The 26,465-nt window shown below is 44.3% G+C and overlaps 1 protein-coding gene across 1 annotated transcript in view; it reads right to left on the bottom strand.

Annotated features, from left to right (window-relative positions):
• TSPAN5 (tetraspanin 5) overlaps nt 1-26,122 on the bottom strand; it is a 238,845-nt gene extending 212,723 nt beyond the window's left edge. The window contains exon 1 of the mRNA XM_073589729.1: nt 25,558-26,122. Coding sequence (XP_073445830.1) covers nt 25,558-25,638 — 81 coding nt within the window. The 5' untranslated portion in view covers nt 25,639-26,122. The remainder of the gene's footprint in view (nt 1-25,557) is intronic.
• Between the last annotated feature and the right edge of the window lie 343 nt (nt 26,123-26,465).

Here is a 26,465-nt window from a genome sequence, read left to right as displayed (position 1 = left end):
CTGCGCATGCGCCCGCTATTTTCTAAGATGGTGGCGCCCATGAACCGGACCCGCCGGACACCGGGAGCGACAGGGGGACTTGGAAGGTGCCAGGGGCGGTGAGAGTGGGTGAGGGGGGGATCGGAAGCTGGCGGGGAGCGAAGGGAATGGGAGGGGGGGCAGATGATGACAGCGGCGGCAGATCGCCGCTGTCATTCAGTGGCAGGGGGGGGCGATCGCCGGTGGGGGGGGTCAAATCGCTGTCTCCAGCCATGTCCGATGCTACTGCAGCATCGGCCATGGCTGGATTGTAATATTTCATCAATTTTCATTGATGAAATATTACTATCGCTCTGATTGGCTGTTTCACTTTTAACAGCCAATCAGAGCGATCGTAGCCACGTGGGGGTGAAGCCACGCCCCCTGTGGTGAATTACAAAGCCCCCTGTATCTGCGGGTCAGGTGACCTTTCATTGACCCCAGTCACCCGACCCGCAGGGTGGGCTTTGAATTCATGACACAGGGTATGCGTCATGGGTCGGATTGGCACTGACTTTCATGACGCACACGCTGTGTCACAGGTCGGGAAGGGGTTAATATTGAGAAGAATTAAGTATGTTGATTAGCTGCTCTTCTAAAACATGTTACGATAGGGCAGTATGATGCCCCTACACACACGTGAGCACTATGCTCACAGTGACCCCCACACAGTATGACACCACCACAATTTCCTCACTAGTATGATGCCCCCATAGCTCCGTAACACAGTATGAGGTCTCCAGATCCCCCACACAAAGTATGATGGACTCCACAGCCCCCCATGCACAGTATGATGGACAACCCAGCTTCTCTGCACATTGCATGATGAACCCCACAGCTCCCATCAATGCACAATATAATTGACCCCACCCCATAGTCACGCACACAAAATTATGGACCCCCACAGGTCGCCAGACACACAATATGATGACACCACAGTAGTATAATGGACACTGCTGCCAGACACACAAAATAATTCCCCCATACACTGTATATTGGACCCCACACTTTAGTCCATTAACTAACAATTAAAAACTACTCACTTAGCCGAGTTCCCTCCGATGCTGCTCCGCGCCGCACGTTCTGCATAGATGATTTCAAAAATAAACAAAATAGAAAAAAAAACCGAATACTCAGGGAAGCAGTGGGAAGTTAAAAAAGAGTCCTTAAAACTAAGTCAGATTTCAGATCAGACTCTAAAATTAATTACATTAATTCAGATTAGAATCCAGAAACTTAAAGTAATCTACACCCCAGACCATATGAAAAAAAATTAAGATTCCTGACCTTAAAATTAATTCAGACTTTATTCCTGACCCCGGTTTACACCCTTAATTGAATCTAAACCACATGCCAAATTACTTGAAACCCTAATCCAGGTCATAGACCATATGATATTGTAATTTTAATGGCTTCCTCTATTCTATACTATGAATCCATAGAAATTTCCATATAACTTCACATGGTACACAAGGTGGGTTTCTATGGAAAGGGATGTACAATGTAAGTGACTGATACAATAGGAGTAAGGGTGGTTTCACATTAGCGCTTTTTAAGCGCACGCACGGCCGGGGGTAGCTCCGCCCCCGAGCCGGCTCTCTGCCCGGCGTGCCCGCCCCTTGCTTGTAGCGCCGCCTCCTAGCGCACAGCGGCGCCTGCGATCGGCGCACCCTATCTTTAGCATAGGGCTAGTTGCGCTTTGACCTGCGCTGCGCACTTTTGACGGTGCGCCGTGCGCGCCAAAATCCGAAAAGTTTGATTTTGGCGCGCACGGCGCACCGTCAAAAGTGCGCAGCGCAGGTCAAAGTGCAACTAGCGCACGGCCTGCGCACGATCTGCGCACCCTATGCTAAAGATAGGGTTCGCCGATCGCAGGCGGCGCTGTGCGCTAGGAGGCGGCGCTACAAGCAAGGGGCGGGCACGCCGGGCAGAGAGCCGGCTCGGGGGCGGAGCTACCCCCGGCCGTGCGTGCGCTTAAAAAGCGCTAATGTGAAACCACCCTAAGCCCCTGAATACATCTTTCCTACAATTTGCATGGTGTAGTAAACTGACTTTCTAGCAAGCAAATCTCTAATTCTAAAAACAATTTTTTACAAAGGAATTTTTTTGACTTCTTGGGGCAATGTCCTACAGTGTTTCTATAGAAACGGCATATATGATGTGACGAACGGCATGAAATCAAGAGCAGAGAATTTATGCTGAATATCCCATTTCTGTCCATGTTATAACCTGGGCAAAGTAACGCGCGAAACTGAGGTAATCTCCATAATGTCCTAAGGATTATTTTCCACACACAAACTGCTTCCTTTGAACTAACCTTCCCAGAGGATTTATAGCTAGTTGCTCTATAAAGGAAAGAAGTCATAAAATATATTTTCACTTCATATTATCTTTTTTAGATCACTATGTGATGCCTGGTTTGTCCAGACAACTATTAAAACCTGTTTAGCCAGAAATTCATAGCATCCTTCTACTAAGGAAAGATTTGTAGTTTTTTGTATAATAACTTGTTTAAAGGGGGTTGTCCGGTCTAAAGCTACAAGTCAGCAGTCACTATGTGACTGCAGATGTGTGACCCCTCACATTTCACGCACTACGTGCCGTGAGGATTCTCCGATGCCGTCACCCACTAGATGAGGGCAGTATCGCTCAATGCAAGTGTATCAAGCAAGTCTGGAAACAATGTAGTCGGAATATGGCTGGTAGTATGCTTCTGGCACTGGAGAAGCCTAAAATCATGGAGCTAGATCAAAATGATGATTCACAAGTGTGTAGTCACAAAGTGGCTAATAATAATAATAAACTTTATATAGCGCTAACATATTCCGCAGCGCTTTACAGTTTTCACACATTATCATCACAGTCCCCGATCTAAATTCCCTATCAGTATGTCTTTGGAATGTGGGAGGAAACCGGAGTACCTGGAGGAAACCCACGCAAACACGGGGAAAACATACAAACTCCTTGCAGATGTTGTCCTTGGTGGGATTCGAACCCAGGACTCCAAGGCTGCAGTGCTAACCACTGAGCCACCGTGCTGCCCAGAAGGCTACAGACTTGTAGCTTAAGACCGGAAAACCCCCAAGTGTTCCAGTTTTTACGTTGCCCATTACAACAAATGCAGTAAATATTCAGATTGCTTCCTGCAGCTTATCTGTAAGCTTTACCTTGTAGACTGGGAAAGAATAAACAGAGGAAACTCACTTTTTTGAAAATGCTACTTAAGGCTACATTAACATGGTCTACATAAAGGGGTTGTTAACTACTTTGACAACCCCTTCTCAAGGCCTATACTCTCCCCCCAGTAAACTAATAACACTTACACTCATTTCCGATGCTGGCGCTGTTCCAGCAGTGTTGGCACTGGCTCAATGTGGCCACTAAATGGCCACGTCACTTTCCTTTTCTTCAGAGAAATCAGGCTTCAAAGAAGTGATAGAGCAGCCGCAGCTATAACTTCCTTCGAATATCAATTATATTCAAAGAAGGGGACAGTGAAGCAGTCGCTGATTGGCTGCAGGGATTGCATGACATTGTTATGTCACACGATCCCTGTAGCCAGTCATCCCCAAGAGAGCCGGAGTTGGCGCAGTTACAGAGGTGAGTATAGGTGTTATTTTAATTGTGGAAAATAGGAATTGAGAAGGGGTTATCCAAGTTGTGGATAACCCTTTTAATTGATTGGACCAGTCACGTATGTCATTTGCAGCTGCATGTGCACAACCGCCTAGCAGATGGATACAGGAGCTGCCTGCTACTTACAAGCTTTAGTCCGGTCAGTACATGAAAGAAAAACTAAGAGCATGCTGCTTTTTTTCCCCATAGGTTGGGGAATTAAATAGCATATGTGAACTAGCACATAGGCTAACACTGGGTCCGAGTGCTGTCTATTTTCCACTTGGACTGCATACGGGCAAAAAAAAATACATTCATCTGAACATGCTCTATTGGTGTTTTTTTCGGAATCTAAAATCTAAAACAATATATTTGTACTTAATTGTACTGTTCCACAGCTGTCTCCAATACTGGTCTCGGGCAACCTTTGTCAATTATCTTGTGCGTCTCACATCAGGTTACCATGGCAGCCAACCACGATCATTGCGTTGACTTAGAATTTGCATCTACAGTCACCTGAAAGGTAGCACAACTCCCTGAGGTATCATCTTTTGCAACGTCTTTTAATAATAGTCATATCCTTATCGACAACCAATAATCAGCTTTAGGCTGGGGTCACACTAGCATATAAAAAATCAGTCCGATGTTGATCCAGAAAAGTAGAACGAGTGTTATGCAAGAACAATGTGATTTTTTTCACCTGACGTTTTTAACATCGTCTTTTACATTCTATAATTCCCTATGTAATGTATAACTAGTTTTCAACTAACGTAATTTAGCAATTTTATACACACAGATAGATAGACAGAATATATAGGTAATCTGTAGACATATAATTTCACAAGCCCTACATATAATAAAATGTCATCCTTTGGTGCCTTCCTTTCATTTGGCTCTAAAAGGTGTTAAGGCTTTTTTAATCCAAATCTGTGATACGTCAATTATGGGGTGGCTTCGGGCTTGTATTTTTAGGCTGGGAAGGGCCCAATAACCAGAGACATTCCCAGCCTGATGACATTACGCTGCAACTGTCTGCTGTACCTTGGCTGGTTGCGACAAATAGGGGGGACCCCACATCACTTTTTTATTATTTATTTATTAAATAGTATTGAATAGGCTAAATAAGGCTGAACGCCCTTTAGTGCCAAATGAAAGACACTAAAGGATGCTAGTAGTGATGAGCGAGTATACTCGTTCCTCAGGTTTTCCCGAGCATGTTTGTATGTCCTCCAAGTATTTTAGTGTGCTCGGAGATTTAGTTTTCATTGCCTCAGCTGCATCATTTGCGGCTGCTGGACATCCTGAATACATGTGGGAATTCCCTAACCAACAGGCATTCCTCATGCAGCTGCGTCGACAGAAACTAAATCCCCGAGCACACCAAAACACTCCGAGGACACCCGAGCATGTTCAGGAAAACCCAAGCAACGAGTATACTCGCTCATCACTAGATGCTAGTTTATCATATGTAGGGGCTTTTGCAGTAAATATCTACAGGACATCTAGCTATTCTATCTATTCTACAGTATATATCTATTCTCAGGGTTCTGGCTGTGAATTTACTGCACCTGGCTGATGAAATGTCAGATTTACTTTTAGATGTGTGTGTAAAAAAGCCTGGTCCGTGTGCCATGCAATTTTTTTTTTCTCGCACCCATTAGCAGGATGCTGCGATCTTTTCCTCAATCCGATTAGAGGAAAGAAATTGCAGATGATCAGTGCCTCATGGAATAACATTGGTCAGAGTGAAATGCGATGTTTTCTCGCATTGCACTCGTCCTATTTATATGCTCATGTGAGCGAGCCCTTACAAGGCTATTGAATAGTATATCTGCCCAGTAATGTGGTTTCACACTTCCCCATGACAGGGAATAACTAAGAAGATATACCATCTATGAGCCTTAAGAATCTGGGTGAAAACATGCGTGGCCCTAATTAAATGTCTTAATAAGAATGATCATTAAAGGGATATTCCCATCTTGTAAAGCTAGTGAGGAAGCAAAATACCATCACTTTAGGGTCAGACCTCTGGGACCCTGACAAATTCTGATAATGAAAGAACTTCAGCGCTGATCCCCTGCCTGTACAATGTAAAAAAAACCATGGTATACTACACTTTTTAACCTGCCAACCAAACAGTCTCCAAATGTTAAGATATAATAAAAAGACACTTTTTCGGCACATGTTTGGCCGTAGAAACCTATGGATACATTTGCATAAGTTTTTTAGTAACTAATCATACCCATCTGATGTAGCAAATGTGTTGTGAAAAGGCAACATACTCATGGTCATGAATGGATATAGCTTTATTAGCTAAACCTACAAGTCCATTTTTGTATTTTTTCTATAAATGTTAAAACACATTTTTGTACATTTCGCTTGTCCACAAAATTACCATTTCTCAGAATGTCATCATTATTTTTCAAACTGGAAATTCTCTGGAGATCAAGGGCTGTAAGCAGGCAGAAGTAATTATTAATGTGCACACTGGATTTGCTGGTTGTACATTCAATTGCCTCAGCTTTTGTCACACACACTGTCTATGTTCAGTATTATTACTTGTGCCATTATGACCATAAATAACAGAGCAGGAAACAAAACCGTATTGAGCGAATCTTTTGAAATTCAATTTCGGCAAGTTTCACCAAATTTTGCCCAAAATTTGTTTTGTGGCAAATTGATATTCTGCAATTGAAAAGAATTGTAAAGTCTTCAATTGCCCTGAAAACACGTAACTAGTGCTCTGAGGTCCACTAGGAATGTATCTAACTCCTTTTATAGCTCTGTATCTCAAACACATCCTTAGATTTCCATGAGTTCTCTCTGTGTTTTTCATGAATAGAACAAGTACCCATTTCACGCTGTGGGGCTGTTCACATGTCCATGTTTATTGTGGACAGAACGGGCCGCAAAACAATCACATAGACATGTCCATTTTTAATCTGAGTCATGAATTAAAATTACCCATATAGTACATGTCTATGGGTCCATAAAAACCATGGACAATGGATAGCACATGGATGACGTCAGTAGGCTATCCGCGTGCTGTCCATGATTAATATTGTAATGAATAGGAGAAGCTTTGTAACTTATTTTTTCATCTGTGAAAATCACTGATGATAAAACTGACACACTGACCAAATACTACTGAAGAAACTCAGATCCAAAACACTGATGAATAATGGTCCGTTTTCTTTACGTATGATAAAAATCTCGGACTTCCTATCTCATATCTTCTGGGAATGTAATCTTAGGATATGGTGGGAAGTTGGTAGAGGGTCTCTTCTCCATTCGTCTTCCCCAGGACCTCCTAAATTACTTACTGAATATTCCCTTCCAGGGGACTGGGAAAGACTTGTTTCCCCCCATTTTGTGTAGATCCATATGGACAACTGAAGTCCCTCAACCACACCCTGGACAAATTTGTGGCAATCTAGGGCCTCTGAACTGTCTATGACACCACAACCAACTGCCGAAAAGCCTGATGGATTCATGACCATATTACCGCTTTTCTTGATCCCTTTTTTTTACCCCCTTTTCATCTTTTCTATTCTTATATTGAATTGTACATGTTACTCAGAGATCAGAAAACTGGACATAAACCTGAATTTTGCATTTGAGATTGTATTATTCATGTAAAATTTGAATAAAAATTACTGTTCTAAATATCACGGACAGCTGAATTAGGCCGTTGTAATGTTTAAGTGACTTCAACATATACAGTTAGGTCGATATATATTTGGACAGAGACAACATTTTTCTAATTTTGGTTCTAGACATTACCACAATGAATTTTAAACAAAACAATTCAGATGCAGTTGAAGTTCAGACTTTCAGCTTTCATTTGAGATTATTCACATTAAAATTGGATGAAGGGTTTAGGAGTTTCAACTCCTTAACATGTGCCACCCTGTTTTTAAAGGGACCAAAAGTAATTGGACAATTGAATCCAAGGCTATTTCATGGACAGGTGTGGGCAATCCCTTCGTTATGTCATTCTCAATTAAGCAGATAAAAGGCCTGGAGTTGATTTGAGGTGTGGTGCTTGCATTTGGAAGGTTTTGCTGTGAAGGAAACAAGCGGTCAAAGGAGCTCTCCATGCAGGTGAAACAAGCCATCCTTAAGCTGCAAAAACAGAAAAAACCCATCCGAGAAATTGCTACAACTTTAGGAGTGGCAAAATCTACAGTTTGGTACATCCTGAGAAAGAAAGAAAGCACTGGTGAACTCATCAATGCAAAAAGACCTGGGCGCCCACGGAAGACAACAGTGGTGGATGATCGCAGAATAATCTCCATGGTGAAGAGAAACCCCTTCACAACAGCCAACCAAGTGAACAACACTCTCCAGGAGGTAGGCGTATCAATATCCAAATCTACCATAAAGAGAAGACTGCATGAATGTAAATACAGAGGGTTCACTGCACGGTGCAAGCTACTCATAAGCATCAAGAATCAAAAGGCTAGACTGGACTTTGCTAAAAAACATCTAAAAAAGCCAGCACAGTTCTGGAAGAACATTCTTTGGACAGATGAAACCAAGATCAACCTCTACCAGAATGATGGAAAGAGAAAAGTATGGTGAAGGCGTGGTACAGCTCATTATCCAAAGCATACTACATCATCTGCAAAACATGGCGGAGGCAGTGTGATGGCTTGGGCATGCATGGCTGCCAGTGGCACTGGATCACTAGTGTTTATTGATGATGTGACACAGGACAGAAGCAGCTGAATGAATTCTGAGGTATTCAGAGCCATACTGTGTGCTCAGATCCAGCCAAATGCAGCCAAACTGATTGGTCATCGTTTCATACTACAGATAGACAATGACCCAAAACATAAAGCCAAAGCAACCCAGGAGTTTATTAAAGCAAAGAAGTGGAATATTCTTGAATGGCCAAGTAGGTCACCTGATCTCAACCCAATTGAGCATGCATGTCACTTGTTAAAGAATAAGCTTCAGACAGAAAGGCCCACAAACAAACCCCAACTGAAAACCACCGCAGTGAAGGCCTGGCAGAGCATCAAAAAGGAGGAAACACAGCGTCTGGTGATATTCATGAGTTCAAGACTTCAGGCAGTCATTGCCAACAAAGGGTTTTCAACCAAGTACTAGAAACGAACATATTATTTACAATTATTTAATCTGTCCAATTACTTTTGGTCCCTTTAAAAACAGGGTGGCACATGTTAAGGAGCTGAAACTCCTAAACCCTTCATCCAATTTTAATGTGGATACCCTCAAATGAAAGCTGAAAGTTTGAACTTCAACTGCATCTGAATTGTTTTGTTTAAAATTCATTGTAATAATGTCTAGAACCAAAATTAGAAAAATGTTGTCTCCGTCCAAATATATATGGACCTAACTGTATGGCTGCGGGTAAACAGATAGAGACTGTTGTTAAAAATGTCAAGTGCACACAGTTTTTTTTAGGAGTTTTTGGAGTGGAGACAACCCAAATCCTCCTCAAAAGTCAAAATTCCTCAAATACTTTGGAGTCTTTGCTCATTTTTTTTCTCTGAAAACTCTGCAAAAAGTCTCATACCAAGCAAGTGTTCTTCTTTCATTGGCTACGTGACACAGAGTTTTTTGAGGAGACTTTCGGGCAAACACTGAGAGAGAACTCTCCAAATAGTCAGTAAAAATGCAAAACTCATCAAAAACTTGAATGTTCTGCTCAGTTTGTGCTAAAAAAAAACTGTATGCACATAGCTTTTGAGGAGTTTTTGGTGAAGTTTCTCTTTTCATGAAGTGTTTTTAAAGCGTTTTTGAAGCATTTTTGCTTACTTTTGATTAGACAATGCCGAGTTTGGGGAGTATTTCCTCATGAGCAGCCTCAAATAAGTAAAATGCACCTTCTTTTTTCCCCATCAGGTACTTTTCGAAACCTAAAGTGGAAAAAATGCTTGGAACACTGAAGATATAAACAGCAAATTGTTTTTTCTACATGAAAAGAATAGAAATATTTAAAACATTTTATATTAAATATAAATACGGTATACAGGGTTGGACTGGCCCACCAGAAAACCGGAGAAACCTCCGGTGAGCCCTCACTTCTCCTTCAGAAGATTACATAGTGCAAACCTTGCTGCTGCAGTTGGGCTCTTGAGTGAGGAAGAAAGGTGGGCCTTCAGAATCAAACCCTTGCTGGGCCCAATGTTCTTCAGTCTGACACTGACGGTGTGTATATACACTCACTGGCCACTTTATTAGGTACACCTGTCCAACTGTGTGTTAAGACTTAATTTCTAATCAGCCAATCACATGGCGGCAACTCAGTGCATTTAGGCATGTAGACATGGTCAAGACAATCTCCTGCAGTTCAAACCGAGCATCAGTATGGGGAAGAAAGGTGATTTGAGTGCCTTTGAACGTGGCATGATTGTTGGTGCCAGAAGGGCTGGTCTGAGAATTTCAGAAACTGCTGATCTACTGGGATTTTCACGCACAACCATCTCTAGGGTTTACAGAGAATGGTTCGAAAAAGAAAAAAAATCCAGTGAGCGGCAGTTCTGTGGCCGGAAATGCCATGTTGATGCCAGAGGTCAGAGGAGAATGGGCAGACTGGTTCGAGCTGATAGAAAGGCAACAGTGACTCAAATTGCCACCCGTTACAACCAAGGTAGGCAGAAGAGCATCTCTGAACGCACAGTGCGTCGAACTTTGAGGCAGATGGGCTACAGCAGCAGAAGACCACACTGGGTACCACTCCTCTCAGCTAAGAACAGGAAACTGAGGCTACAATTTGCACAAGCTCATCGAAATTGGACAGTAGAAGATTGGAAAAACGTTGCCTGGTCTGATGAGTCTCGATTTCTGCTGCGACATTCGGATGGTAGGGTCAGAATTTGGCGTAAACAACATGAAAGCATGGATCCATCCTGCCTTGTATCAACGGTTCAGGCTGGTGGTGGTGGTGTCATGGTGTGGGGAATTTTTTCTGGGCACTCTTTGGGCCCCTTGGTACCAATTGAGCATCGTTGCAACGCCACAGCCTACCTGAGTATTGTTGCTGACCATGTCCATCCCTTTATGACCACAATGTACCCAACATCTGATGGCTACTTTCAGCAGGATAATGCGCCATGTCATAAAGCTCGAATCATCTCAGATTGGTTTCTTGAACATGACAATGAGTTTACTGTACTCAAATGGCCTCCTCAGTCACCAGATCTCAATCCAATAGAGCATCTTTGGGATGTGGTGGAACGGGAGATTCGCATCAGGGATGTGCAGCCGACAAATCTGCGCCAACTGTGTGATGCCTTCATGTCAATATGGTCCAAAATCTCTGAGGAATGCTTCCAGCACCTTGTTGAATCTCTGCCACGAAGAATTGAGGCAGTTCTGAAGGCAAAAGGGGGTCCAACCCCTTACCAGCATGGTGTACCTAATAAAGTGGCCAGTGAGTGTATATATATATATATATATATATATATATATATTGTATACGCTTGGAAATTCTTTTAAATTCAGATTTGCCTCAATTTAAAAGACGTCATATACACAAACCCTTGGTGCTTGTTAGTAGTTTTCAGAAAAAAAGTTTACTTCTGCAATGGATTAAATATACAGAAAATAGACGAAAACAACAAAAAAACAGGTAATGATAGTAGATTATAATTGGTAATCCATTATTGTTAGGAAATTAGATTGATTCTCAGGAATCATGCATACCAGATTCCTGTTTACTGATACCTCTATCCTACTTCGAGTGTACCAAGAATACCATATAATACCATTGTACATAGGGCACTGAATGGAATCTGTGGAATCTGAAGGAAAAATCTCTATAAATTCAATGCAATGGAGGTATACTTGTCAGGGTCCTGTCAGCGCCGGCGTGCAGCCTCCGCAGAGCAGGGACTCACCCGTACTGTAGGGGCGCCCGGCGTCAGGTACGGCCGGAAACCTCAGACAAACAGGACCTGGGGACGCTGAAGTTTAGCAAGCAGTAAAGGACCTATGGTCATGTGACTACAAGGGGCATGGCTTAGCGTCCTGCTGCCAGAGATCGGCAGGACACAACTACAGGAATGCTCAAAGTCAGGCAAACGGGGGTCATACACAGAGATAGCAGTAAAGTACCAGGGATGAGACAGAACGGATAGTCAGGGCCAAGCAGAGGTCAAAACCAAACAGACATAGAAGGTACCAAGCAGAAACCAACAAGCAGTATCCAGAGAACAGACCAAGTCAAAACCAAAGTATCAGGCAACCAGAACACAGCACAAACACACTCAGGGGTCAACACACTCTGCCAAGGGCGAAAGTATAACTGACGGGGATAGGAGCTTCCTGAGGCTATAAGAAGCCTTCCCAGAACCAATGAGAGGCCACAATAATAAGCCCCAGGTGTGCAGGTAAGAGTCTGCACTGAGATCATAACATTAACCCCAGGGGTGCAGGTCCACCAGCACTGGTTCCAGACATTAACCCAAAGCGTGCGGGTCCAACCCACACTGAGATCATGACAGTACCCCCCTCTCAACGGGGGGCCTCTGGACCCCCAGGCTTGCCTGGGTACCTAGCATGGAAAGCCCAAACCAGGCGATCCGCATGCATCAACCGGGCCGGCACCCAGGACCTGTCCTCCGGCCCATACCCCTTCCAATGAACCAGGTACTGTACTGACCGTCGTACCAACCTGGAATCTACGATATGACCAATCTCATATTCCACATGTCCCTCAACCGAAACCGGAGGAGCAGCGGACTCGGATTCTCCGCGGACTGATTCAAAAGGTTTCAGTAGAGATCTATGGAAGACGTTAGGGATCTTGAAAGAGGGTGGAAGGCACAGTCTGTATGCCACTGGATTGATTTTTTCCACAATCTTGTACGGGCCAATGAATTTGGGGCCCAACTTGGCTGACGGAATCTTTAACTTAATGTTTCGCGTGGAGAGCCAAACTTTCTCTCCAACCTGAAACGTGGGACCAGGTGTTTGTTTCCTGTCCGTGAAAAACTTATACCTGCCTTGAGACCTAGATATACTCCGCTGGACTTCTGCTCATGTATCTTTTAACCGCTGAACAGAGTCCTCAGCCCCGGGACATCCCGAATCCAGACGAGAAATCTCACCAATATGAGGACTGAACCCATAGTTGACCAAGAAAGGAGACATACCCGTGGATTGACTCACCAGACTATTGAAGGCAAATTCAGCCAACGGCAGTACATCACCCCAGTCATTCTGTCTAGCAGGATCTGTTCCAGAGACTGATAAGTGCGTTCCGTCTAACCATTGCTCTCGGGATGGTATGCAGACGAAAAGGACAGAGACACCCCTAATTTTTTGCAGAAAGCACACCAAATCTTAGCCACAAACTGCACACCACAATCAGACACCACATTCAGGGGTACCCCATGCAACCGGACCACATGCTGCACAAACAATCTGGATAAAGTCTCAGCTGATGGTTGTGCGGACAGGGGTACAAAATGAGCCTGCTTTGAAAATCTGTCCACCACTACCCATACCACCGTATTACCCCTGGATGGAGGAAGATTGGTAACAAAATCCATGGACAGGTGGGTCCATGGTCTCTCGGGAACTGCCAAGGGCATCAGCTCCCCCGCCGGCCGGCTATGAGAGCTTTTAGAATGAGCGCAGACCCCACAACCAGAAACGAACTTTTTTATGTCAGACCCAAGGGTAGGCCACCAAAAGATCCTAGCCACCACCAGACGTGTGGCTGATATACCAGGGTGGGCACTCAGCTTGGATTCATGGAACTCCTGCAAGAGTCTAAGGCGAAGTTGCTCTGGGACAAACAACTTGCCCACTGGCTTGGCCGCAGGAGCCAGCGACTGGGCCCCCTCAATCTCCCGTTCCAATTCAGACGAGATCCCTGCAAACAAAACCTCAGGGTGAAGAATGGAGGACGGTGGCTCAGGGGAAGACACAGGATGAAAACTGCGAGATAAGGCGTGAGCCTTGACATTCTTTGACCCTGGACGAAATGTAATAGTAAACTGAAAACGGGAAAAAAAAAGCGACCAACGGGCCTGTCTGGGCGTTAGTCTTTTAGCAGACTCAATGTATGACAAATTTTTGTGATCGGCGATCACAGTAACCGGGTGACTGCCCCCCTCCAAAAAGTGCCTCCACTCCTCTAACGCCAACTTGACCGCAAGAAGCTCTCTATTGCCTACATCATAATTTCTTTCAGCAGCAGAGAACTTCCTGGAAAAGAAAGCACATGGCCTGAGGTTGGTAAGAGTGGCAGGCCCTTGGGACAACACTGCCGCCACCCCACCTCGGAGGCGTCCACCTCCACCACAAATGATTTGGACAGATCTGGCTGTACCAACACAGGAGCAGACTTAAGGCTAAGTGCACACGTACCGGAACTCTCGCGGAAATTACCGCGAGAATTCCGGAATTCCAGTCCGCGGGAAAATCGCATTTTAAATTCCCGCGATTTTCCCGCGGAAAAACTAGCATTTTGCAAGCGTAATTAGCTTGCAGAATGCTAGCGTTTTCCAAGCGATCTGTAGCATCGCTTGGAGAACTGATTGACAGGTTGGTCACACTCGTCAAACATAGTGTTTGACGAGTGTGACCAACTTTTTACTACTGAGGCTGCCTATGCGGCATCAATAGTAAAAGATAGAATGTAAAAATAAAAAACGGTGTTATTCTCACCCTCCGACGTCCCGCGCATCCGTTCCCAGTAATCCTTTGCGAAAATGCCCGCGATGACGTCAGGTCTCGCGGGATCGCGACGTCTCGCGGTAATTCGCGATGACGTCGCGCGAATGACCGCGAGACTTCGCGATCCCGCGAGAACGGACGTCATCGCGAGCATTTTCGCAAAGGACTACTGGGAACGAGAGCGTGAAGAGAAGCGGGAAGACTGCGCGGGACGTCGGAGGGTGAGAATAACAATATTTTTTATTTTAAATTCTATTTTTTACAGGGATATGGTACCCAAAGCCCGGAGGACAGTCTCCTCTCCTCCGGACCATGGGTACCATCCGCAATTGTTCTGCTTACTTTCCGCATGGTGTGCACAGCCACATGCGGGAAATAAGCGGAACAATGCATTCCTATGGGTGCGGGATCGCCGCGATTCCGCAAATTAATGAGCATGCTGCGGTTTTTACCGCGAAGCGATTCCGCCGCGGTAAAAACCGCAGCATTAGCACAGCATTGCGGAATCCCATAGGAATGCATGGGATGCTTATTTTTCGCGTTTTCGCGGCAAAATCGCGCGGTTAAAACCGCCGCGGAAACGCGAAAAAAACGCCACGTGTGAACTCAGCCTAAAACATGTTTTCAGAGTCGCAAAGGCCTCTTTTGCGAGCGAGGACCAATTTCTCACATCCGCACCTTTGCATGTTAGATCTGTGAGTGGTTTGACCACCTGCGAAAACCCCCAAATAAATTTGCGGTAATAATTGGCGAACCTCAAGAAGCGCTGAAGACCCTTAAGATCTCAGGGTTGCACCCAATCCGCAATGGCCTGCACCGTCTTGGGGTCCATGCGAAAACCTTCACAGGACACAATTAATCCCAAAAAAGACAATTCCTGAACACAAAATACACATTTCTCCAATTTGGCAAACAGATGATTTTCCCTCAGTCTTTAGAGAACAGTTCGTACATGTTCCAGATGAGAATGTCTGTCGGAGGAGTATATCAAAATATCATCTAAGATAACAAAACGGCCAATGAGATCCGAGAATACTACGTTGATGAAATTCTGAAATATGGCAGGGGCATTGGTAAGACCAAACGGCATGACTAAATTTTCAAACAGTCCCTCGGACGTGAGGAACGCAGTTTTCCATTCATCCCCCTCTCGGACCCTTATCAAATTATATGCCCCTCGACGATCCAGTTTAGAGAACCATTTTGCCCCTGATAGTTGGTTACACAAATCGGGAATCAACGGAAGGGGGTACGTATTCAGTACAGTAATCTGATTAAGCTCACGAAAATCGAGACAGGGACGTAAACCGCCATCTTTTTTCTTTACAAAAAAGAAACCTGCCGCCACAGGTGAGACTGAGGGATGAATGTGTCCTTTGCGAAGACATTCAGCAATGTAATCCTTCATAGCTAAGCACTCAGGGCCGGATAAATTAAACAGACGGGCTTTAGGTAATTTAGCCCCTGGACCAGCTCGATAGCGCAGTCAAAGGGTCTATGTGGCGGCAACGTCTCGGCCTCGCTTTCAGAGAATGCATCGTCCAAGTCCTTCAGGTATTCCGGAATACCTTCCAGCTCGACAGATGACACAGACACAGATTTAACAGGTTCAACCAGCAGTGCGGACTTATCACATAACTTAAAATCATTAAACCCCCATTGAAAAATCTCTGTTTCCAGTTAATAACTGGGTTATGGCGTTGTAACCAGGGCATGCCCAACACCAACCCTGCAGGCAGATTATCCAGAACCAAACAACTAAGGTTTTTCACATGAGTAGCGCCCATTCTGAGCGCAAATAAATCAGAAATGGAAAGAACTCCCTCTTTAGTGAGGGGGAGGAGTCAATGGCCACCACCTTGATCGGGACCTTGAGCCTAACTGTCCCTATCTTGCAACGTGTGACCAATTGGGAGTCAATAAGATTAATGGATGATCCACAGTCCACGAAGGCTGTAGAGGGAAAAGAACTACCGTCCACAAACAGTTCCACGTGAAGCAAAACTTTAGAAAACGAGGAAAAGGGTACCTGAGGGTCTGAGTAGTCTCCCCCCTGACTACCCAGACCTAGTCGTTTCCCGCCGACCGGGTCGAAGATGGGCAATCAGAACACTCCCTTTTCCAATGTCCCGTTTTACCGCAGTAGAAGCATAACTGCTTGTCCCTCTGGCGTTTTCACTCCGTATCCTTCAGGGAGAGGGCGCCTACGTCCATGAGCTCAGGGATAGTCTCTTTTCCACTGGAGAACAATGGAGTCTCCACCTGCATCACCCCTCTGGCCCACAACCTGCTGTCCATCCGGAGGGCCTGGGTCATGGCGTCCTCGAGAGAGTTAGGTGGGGGATGTAACGCCTAGGCATCCTGCAGCCGCTCGGACAAGCCTCTGCAAAAGAGTCCTCGAAGCGTGGCGTCATCCCTAGAGACCTCTGCAGCCCAGCGGCGGAATTCAGTACAAAACCACTCAGCTGAGTGTTTCCCCTGACAGACGCTCATCACCATGTTCTCTGCCAATCGCACTCGGTCAGGCTCATCATATATGTGCCAGAGGGCCTCAAAGAATGCATTCACAGACACTCTCTCAGGGGCAGTGGGAGGGAGGGAAAATGCCCAAGCTTGTGGGGACCCTCTTAATAAGGACATAATGACTCCTACCTTCTGGTTTTTGTCCCCAGAGGAACGTGGTCTCAAACTAAAAAAAAGTTTGCAACCCTCCATGAAGATCCTGAACTCCTTTTTGTTCCCAGAAACGAAGTCAGGCAGTTTAACAGGTGGTTCCGGGGACACCAGAACAGCATCACTCACCCCAGCCCCCAGAGACCCAGCAGATAAAGCCCCCCGCACTGTCTCAGAAACCTGCTGCTGAGAACGAGCAAGAGCTTGCTGTTCCAGAGATAAACCCTGAAACATCTGATTCAGATTATTCTTCTGTTCAGCCAGAGACTATATGGAATCCATAATTCTCTGCACAAAAACCCCCCATATCTTAATGGTCAGTTATAATGTCAGGGTCCTGTCAGCGCTGGCGTGCAGCCTCCACAGAGCAGGAACTCACCCGCACTGTAGGGGGGCCCGGGGTCAGGTACGGCCGGGAACCTCAGACAAACAGGACCTGGGGACGCTGAAGTTTAGCAAGCAGTGAAGGACCTACGGTCATGTGACTGCAAGGGGCGGGGCTTAGCGTCCTGCTGCCAGAGATCGGCAGGACACAACTACAGGAATGCTCAAAGTCAGGCAAACGGGGGTCATACACAGAGATAGCAGTAAAGTACCAGGGATGAGACAGAACGGATAGTCAGGGCCAAGCAGAGGTCAAAACCAAACAGACATAGAAGGTACCAAGCAGAATCCAACAAGCAGTATCCAGAGAGTGCTCTGGACCTCAGACTTGGCCGAAGGTTCACCTTCCAACAAGGCAATGACCCTAAGCACACAAAGTAACAAAGGAGTGGCTTCAGAACAACTCTGTGACCATTCTTGATTGACCCAGCCAGAGACCTGACCTAAACCCAATTGAGTATCTCTGGAGAGACATGAAAATGGCTGTCCACCAACTTTCAACATCCAACCTGACGGAAATGGAGAGGATCTGCAAGGAAGAATGGCAGAGGATCCCCAAATCCAGGTGTAAAAAACTTGTTGCATCATTCCTAAGAAGACTCATGGCTGTACTAGCTCAAAAGGGTGTTTCTACTCAATACAGAGCAAAGGGTCTGAATACTTATGACCATGTAATATTTCAGTTGTTTTTTTTAATTTGCAAAAATTTCTACATTACTGCTTTTTTTCAGTTGAGATGGGGTGCAGAGTGTACATCATCTTGGCATATATGTCCCTCAGAAGTATAGTGCACTCCCCATAGTCCTTCATTTAGTACATGTGCATCCTATAGACTTCCATATACACTGCACAGCCCATAGTCATCCATATTGGTATAATACCCAGTTCATATCCTTCATATAATATAGTGCACAACCCATAGTCATCCATGTAGTATAATGCACAGCCCATAGTCATCCATATTAGTTTAATACACAGCCCATATCCTTTATATAACATAATGCACAGCTCATAGTGCTCCATATATTATAATGCACAGCTCACAGGCATCCAAGTGGTATAACACACAGCTCATAGTCCTTCATAAAGTATAATGCACAGCCCATAGTGATCCATAATGTAAAATGCATTGCACCCCATAGTCATTCATTTACTAGTATGGCCACTGATTTAAAATAAATACTCACCTTCCCTTCGTTCCCCACCATACCGCGTCATCTTGTGAAGCCGGCAGCTGAATTCAGCGTGCACTTCAATTGGACGCACATCCAGCTGAAGTTTCTGCAGGCGTCTGCAAGTTCCTGACCCGTGGGCCCTGTGTTACCTGTGACCGCGGTTGTTACGCACATGATTCTCAACCCTTCCCTAGCAGTCAGTGAAAAACTGTTTCCATTTTTTTCACAGCTCCATGGATTAAAATGTGCAATTTTTAATCTGTGACTGAGACACTCAGTTCACAATAAAACATATATGTGAGAAAACTATTCATCAACACTGGTGATTTTCTCTCTAGTCTTGATGAGGGGGCACGGTGGAGTTAGACATTCCTGATACATATGGAGATGTAAGCCTCTTCATGAATCTGGAGGACCTGATGAGCGACATGCACCACCGTGTGCTACGTCAGAAATCTTACTCCAATCAGGGACTAGAGTGAGATTTCTGGTGTCAGGAATGCCACAGCCGTGACGTCACACACCACTGCATGCATTTTTTGCCATAGCTCTGCCCATTTTGGCGGAGCTAGGAAACACTGGCGTGAAAACACCAAAAGTCGAAAAATGTTGGAATAACTCTGAGTTGCATCACATTTTCGCGATTTTTCAAAGCTTTTACATCACTTTTTCAGTGTAAAAGCTTTAATGTATCAGGGCCTTTATGGGTAAACCACGAATGTGAAACACAGGGGTCAGAATGAGGCCTACAATTGTATAGTACTGTCAAAAAGACCAGTACAAATAGCATGAGGGCAAATACAAGACACAAAATTAGTGTAAGGGTATGTTTCCATAGTCAGGAAACGCTGCGGTCAGCTACAAGCTCTGCTATATCTGGATGTCATGCAACCAGATGTAGCAGAGCTGGACTCATCGTGGGACAATCGTTATTAGGACTTCATTGGATCAGGGAGTATACGGTTGGTTTGTTATTTATTTTTCAGGTGATCGAGGGCTTCACTTGGATTTGGGCGTATAATAAAAATATGGAAATCCATGGCCCCTCTGTAAGCTATGAATATCAGTATGCAGCTGTCTGTATAGACTTTCTGGCTATAAAATATAGGGGGACCCCACGTAATTTTTTTTTTGGGGTCCCCCTGTTTTAATAGTCAGTAAAGGCTATACAGACAGCTGCGGGCCGATATTCATAGCCTGGGAAGGAGCCATGGGTATTACCCCCTTCCCAGGCTACAAATATTAGCCCCCGGCCGTCGGCTTTCCCTCTCTGGCTCAGAAAATTGCGCGGGAGCCCACATCATTTTTTTGGGGGGGCTACCCTATTTTAATATTCAGATAGATAGATATGTCTATAGATACATAGATATATCTATAGATAGATAGATAGATATTTCTATAGATATATCTATCTATAGATATATCTATCTATATCTATGTATCTATAGATATATCTATGTATTTATCTATCTATCTATCTATCTATCTATCTATCTATCTATCTATCTATCTATGTGTGTAATGGAGTGTGCTTTAAAGAGGAGGTTGGACCAGAAATGACATCACAAATCTTTTTTTTTTGTTAAATAATATATCTTTATTTAGCTTAGAAAAACGCACACAAATCCGCATCAAAAATGCAGGTGACCTGCCAGTGACCTCAGGTGCAGATTTGGTGCAGATTTTACCTGCGCCAAATCCTAAGCAAATCCTGATGCAATCCTGACCGTGGAAACATACCCTAATAGCATACAATCAATGCTAACATAACAGTATAGAAGCTTACATTACCTTGTGACAAAGAACTATAACTACATTTTCCATTTGTATACTCCCAGCTTGCTTAGCAGACTCCATGCATCGCATTAGGTTATAATTATGCCTAATTTCCACAATACTCATAAATGCATTCAGCACCTTATAAATAAATGATAACAAGTGTCTGTCGCTAAGAATCGCCCCAGTTCGGTGACAGCTGCTACAAGTGGATCCTGGCCTGCAGAAACCACTAGTAGAAATCAAGGCGTAAAATCCCCATCTCACCCAGTAATTCTAGAGCGGGACTCGCTTTATAGGGCAGCAGGGTGCAGGCAGACGGTTTTGGGCACACACCATCAGCGGACATTAGAACCACCATGCCTTTCAAAAGAGACTTTTTTGCTTATGAAATCCACATCGTAGTAACTAAATTCGTGTTTGACTCAAACAAATGTTCATATTAATAGGGGGGAGGATAAAAGGGGAACGCTGTTGGCTCAAACTTCATTCATCTGGTAGAACAGCTGACAATTTTATTAATATACCAGGGTAGCACAATTTCAGCCAAAAATATCCTCCGAGTTCAGATAAAAACTTCTGTCGCATTTTTATGATGTCACCATGCTTCAAAGTTTGACAACGGTATTGGCCATTTTAGTCCTTTTTAGAAGAATTCTCAACTGTACCATCATCTCGAAGCACCACTCCAGCGGGATTTTTTATTGCGGAGCTGGAATGGAGCTTCTAATATTACGCCTCTGCTCCTGGTCTTATTCTTACCCACCTCAATCTACACCGTCTATCGCTGCTGCTCCCGCCTGTCTACCTTACTTGGTGACCTGCCGCATCGCTCCAGTGTGTTATGGAGCGAGCTGGAGGATGCTTTTCAATGCAAGTCTATGAGAGTCTCATTCTGGTCTCATTCTGCCTCTCATAGACTTGCACTGAGAGCTTGTGATGGAACTTCTGACTTCTGGTCAGCCAAAAGTTGCAATCACAAGTTGACGCCATGGGACTGGAGAGGCGCCGAAAAGGTATAAACGGTGGCAGGTAAATAACGGACTAGGGTCAGAGACCATACATTATAACACCACTCCAGAGCTGAAAAAAACCTCACTGGAGTGGTGCTTTAAAGGGATGTTCCAGGGAGTAGCTTTTATTTTCAATGCCTCAAAATGCTCCCATTCTGGTACTCACCTGGTCTCGGATGATCTCTGCTTCTAGGACTCACCATCTTGGACAGTGATGACCCACTTAAGTCAGAGACTGGCTTAGCAGGTGGTACTGTCAATTTCCGGTGGGTAGAGGACAAGGCCAGAAAGCAGAAACCAACCAGGACCAGATGAACACTGGAACAGCTGCTGTAAAGGATTAAAAAAGGTGAGTACTAAAGAGGTCCTCGGCCAAATGTTAATTATCACCTATCTTAAATATCAATCAGCTTCACCCATCCTGAGTATATTCATCAGTTTCAGATGGGTAGTTTTCAGACACCCGGCATCCCTGCGATCAGCTGCTAGCAGCTCTGGCAGTGGCCACATGTAAGCACTGAATGGAGCTGCCATTGAATACTACACATCAGTTCCTATTTGAAAGAATTGGAGCTGATCTGCAGTGCCTGGCAGCGGCTGCTACACATGGATTGTAACTGCACAGTGTAGCTCCATTCAATGTTTACATCCAGCCAAAGTTAATCACAGCTGACTGGTTGACATTCAGGGTGTCAGACCCCACAGATCTGATATTCATGACCTCCACCTTGTACTATTCAAGGGAACCCTGCTCAGCTGCCTGCCCTAATGCGTGGCATGTTCTCTGTGATGCAGGTGGTGTAATCATTCTGCAGGAGCCTGGCCAAAAGAAGCAAGGGGCTATAGTGATGGTGCTGGAGCATCAACAGGTGAGTTATGGTATTTCTAGGTGTGGGTGCATTGTTTTATGCAGGAGTGCTGTGTGGACCATTGTTCGATCATGGGCACAATATGGAGCACTCTTCGATTAGGTGGCATGGTGTCAGGCCTAGTTTCATCAGGAAGTGCGGTGGAAAGACACAGTAGCACAGTTTATGGCACCATTTGATGAAGTGTCACAGTAAGGGGAACAGTTTGATCAGGGGCATAATGTGGTGCACTGTGTAATCATTAGGCATAGTATATTCAGGGGGCACAGTGTATAGGGCACAATGATCCAGGCGCACATTGTGGGAATGTTCTGCAGAAACAGAAGATATATCTGCAGCAAACTGAAGAGAACAATCCTGTCCGGGAGAAGTTGTCATGGTGGTCAGAGTCAGATGGAAAAGAAAAGAGAAGAAAATGACTCCAATGAGAGAAGACATCACCTGTGAGTCACTGAATGCCAATGTGTATTCTGCCACTGACTGATCAGTACTGTAGTCATTTATAAGGTTTATGGTGTGTGGTAGCATTCTTGTTTGGGAAACAACAAAACTCACTATGTTACTATAACCATGTCTAAGTATATAAGGGGGCAATACAAATATCTCTACTAGGATCTGTTTATACCAATGAAGGTGACGGTCACAAGGGGGCATTCTCTGCGTCTGGAGGAGAAAAGGGTTCCCACCAACATAGAAGAGGATTCTTTACAGTTAGGGCAGTGAGAATATGGAATTCCCTGCCTGAGGAGGTGGTGATGGCGAACTCAGTCAAGGGGTTGAAGAGAGGCCTGGATGTCTTCCTGGAGCGTAACAATATTGTATCTTACAGTTATCAGGTTCTTTAGAAGGACATAGATCTGGGGATTTATTCTGATGGAATATAGGCTGAACTGGATTTATAAATGTAAATTTTTTTTTAGCCTTGCTAACTATGTTACTATATCTTTACTACTGTTATGGCCATACTTGGTGGTATAGTTTTACAGAGTGCAAACTTCTATGGCAGTAATCTGATTTAGCATGGGACTTTTGTACCGAGTTTGGTTGTGGCACTGCATATGTTGTGAATTATAGTGCATTAGGCTTCCTTCTTACAGTGGCATGTAAAAGTTTGTGCACCCCTGGTCAAAATCACTGTTATTGTGAATAGTTAAGCAAGTTGAAGATTAAATGATCTCTAAAAGAGCTAAAGTGAAAGATGACACATTTCCTGTGTATTCTCTCTCTCTTTATATTATTATTTTTTTTTTTTTTGGGGGGGGGGTTATTTTAAAAATTTGAAAAAGGAAAATGGAACAATGCAAAAGTTTGGGCACCCTTGGAGATTTGTGTGCTCAGATACCTCTGACCAAGGTGACAGACCCTAATTAGCCTGTTAGGGTTATGGCTTGTTCACCATCATCGTTATGAAAGGTCACAGCTTTATATAAACCCAGCCTCCTCTAACCTTGTGCCAAAAAGCAGCCGCCATGGGTTCTTCTAAGCAGCTGCCTAGCACTCTGAACATGGTAATGGTGGCGGCCCATAAAGCAGGAGAAGGCTATAAGAAGACAGCAAAGTGTTTTCAACCTGCCCTTTCCTCAGTTCACAATATACTGTATTTTGCGGATTATAAAAAAACACACCCCAAATTTGGGGGAGGAAAATAGGAAAACATTTTTTTAATAAAATTATGGTGCCTCGTATAATCTGATTTTATGGTAGCTTAGGGGGCAGCATTGGTGGAGCGAGGTCCCAGATGGCAGGGTTGCTGCTGCAGGAAGCTGATGGCAGCAGAGGCAGGAGATGCTGCGGGCCCCAGGCTGGTAGGAGGTGGTGTTCGGCGTTTCCGCAGAACCAACAACATTTTATGAAAGCCTGGGGCCCCCACACTTTTCATGCTTTTCTGTTTCTGGAAAACATTTTCGAAACAAGTCCTGTGGACCGATCAGGTTAAAATTGAACTTTTTGGCCACAATGATCAAAGATATGTGTGGAGAAAAAAAGGGCACAGAATTTCAGGAAAAGAACATCTCACCAACCATTATGCATGGGAGTGGATCAATCATGCTTTGGAGTTGTGTTACAGCTAATGGCACAGGAAACACGTCACGGGAAAAGGGAAGAATGGATTCAATGAAATTTCAACAAATTCTTGATGCAAACATAACACCATCTGTAAAAAGCTGAAGTTGAAAAGAGGATGACTTCAATAAAGGGATAATGATCCTAAACACACGTCAAAATCCGCAATAGACTACCTCATAAGGTGAAAGCTCAAAGCTTTACAATGGCCCTCACAGCCTATAATCTGAACATCATTGAAAATCTGTTGCTAAACATCAAAATAGCAGTGCATGCAAGACGACCCAGGAATCTCACAGAACTGGAAGAATATTCCAAGGAAGAATGGATGAAAATCCCTCAGACCAAGAATTGAAAGACTCTTGTCTGGCTGCAAAAACCATTTACAAGCTGTGATACTTTCAAAAGGGAGTGCTACTAGCTACTAACCATGCAGAGTGCCCAAACTTTTAGTAATTTTTAAAATGTAAAAGAGGAAAATATATATATATGTATATATATATATATATATATATAATTATATATATATTGCCTAAAATCCAAATGATATGTGTCCTCTTTAACTTTAGGCCTTCTAGAGATCATTTCATCTTCAACTTGCCTAACTGTTCCCAATAACAGTCATTTTGACCAGGGGTGCCCAAACTTTTACATGCCATTGTATAATATAATTGTACTTGCAACTTTTGAATTGGAGGATTGTTGCATAAAGTAGGGAAGTGGAACACAATCCGACTAGCTCATCTACACACATCAAGAGTACAACACCTGCACATACTGTATGCTGCAGATAGGTATTCGTGATGTGGCAACCAGACTGAACCCTGGAAGTTGACGCACACTTTATAGGTGGTGGTTCTTTCTAGGAAACTACTGTTAGAATAATATTTACTAGCATTTGACATTAATATACACTGTATTTGGACTATTGTAATTCTTTTATTACAATAATATATAGTGTATATAGAATATTGCCATTTTTTTCTTTTGGTCATAGAATAAGTTTGCATGGTGCAATATATGGAAGGTTCCATAAACACAGATTTTTTTCATCCAAGTAGGGAACCTGTTGTTAAAACCGTGAATCCCACGTCCGGTGTTAGAGGGAACTGCCTGACTGAGCGCCCGGTAACCCCGAATGACCAGAGAGCACCAACGGCTATGTAGTCATTGCCATATCCCAACCATGGAGAAATCCTATTAATGTTATTATTTAGACGCCGGACAGATTGGACACGGAGACAAGTGTAGAGCAATTATAGATTATTACCGCAAGTGAAGACGTGGAAATAGGACAAGAATGGCACTTACCCAGAAGATGACATTGAAGGCGAAGATGAAATACTTGATGCAGCAGCTCACCTCAGGACCCTTGTAATGCTTCCCGGACATGGTGCATGAAGGCAGATCCCCGAGCTGGCTGCGGGGGAGCTCAGGACTCAGAGCCCGGGAAGGAGCCAGGTGGAAGCCGGAGTGCCAGGCCTATAGCCCAGGGACTGCCAGTCACTGTGCCCCGGGTGTGAGGGGGTGCTTCAGAGGGAGCCTGAATATAGCCGAGTGCTGGGATCAGTGTGTGTACACTGGAGAGAAGGCATCATCCGTGTGTGTGTGTATATATATATATGTATATGCGTGTGTATTCTGCAGTATGGGCAGCAGACCTACAACACTGTGTCACTTCTCCATGCAGAGTGGACGTCAGTCCATGTTATTCCCTGTGTGACAGCTTAATCCTCCGTCCGTACCGCCCTCCGGGTGAGGTAGAGGATCCAGACTGATAGCAGCAGACAGAATAGCCGGCTTCCTCCAGCAGACACTCCTTCCATCCTGTCAGTGTGTGCCCTCCTCCCTTCCCTGTGTTCTATCCCCCTCCCTCGTTACTAGACCTCAGGGGTCCTAATGTCCTGCCCACCACCACACTGCTACACATCCCTCCTCAGGGTGTCAGTATACCGATGGGTATGTGCACACGTTGCATGCAGAATTTTCTGCACAGAATCTGCATCTCCTGGCAGAAAACGCAGGTAAAAATCCGAGGGGATTTGATGCGTTTTTTTCATGTGGATTTGTGTGCGTTTTTGTAAGCTAAATAAAGATCTATTAATAGCAAAAAAAAGGAGTCGTGATGTCATTTCTTTGTCCAACCTCTTATTTTGCATACTCCATTGAAGAATAATGTTTACACACACAGATAGATAGATAGATAGATATAAAGACAG

Source organism: Dendrobates tinctorius, unplaced genomic scaffold (genome assembly GCF_039654945.1).
Source record: "Dendrobates tinctorius isolate UK_male_01 unplaced genomic scaffold, ASM3965494v1 ptg000011l, whole genome shotgun sequence".
Classification (NCBI taxonomy): Eukaryota; Metazoa; Chordata; class Amphibia; order Anura; family Dendrobatidae; genus Dendrobates; species Dendrobates tinctorius.
This window is presented reverse-complemented; position numbering and strand designations above follow the sequence as displayed.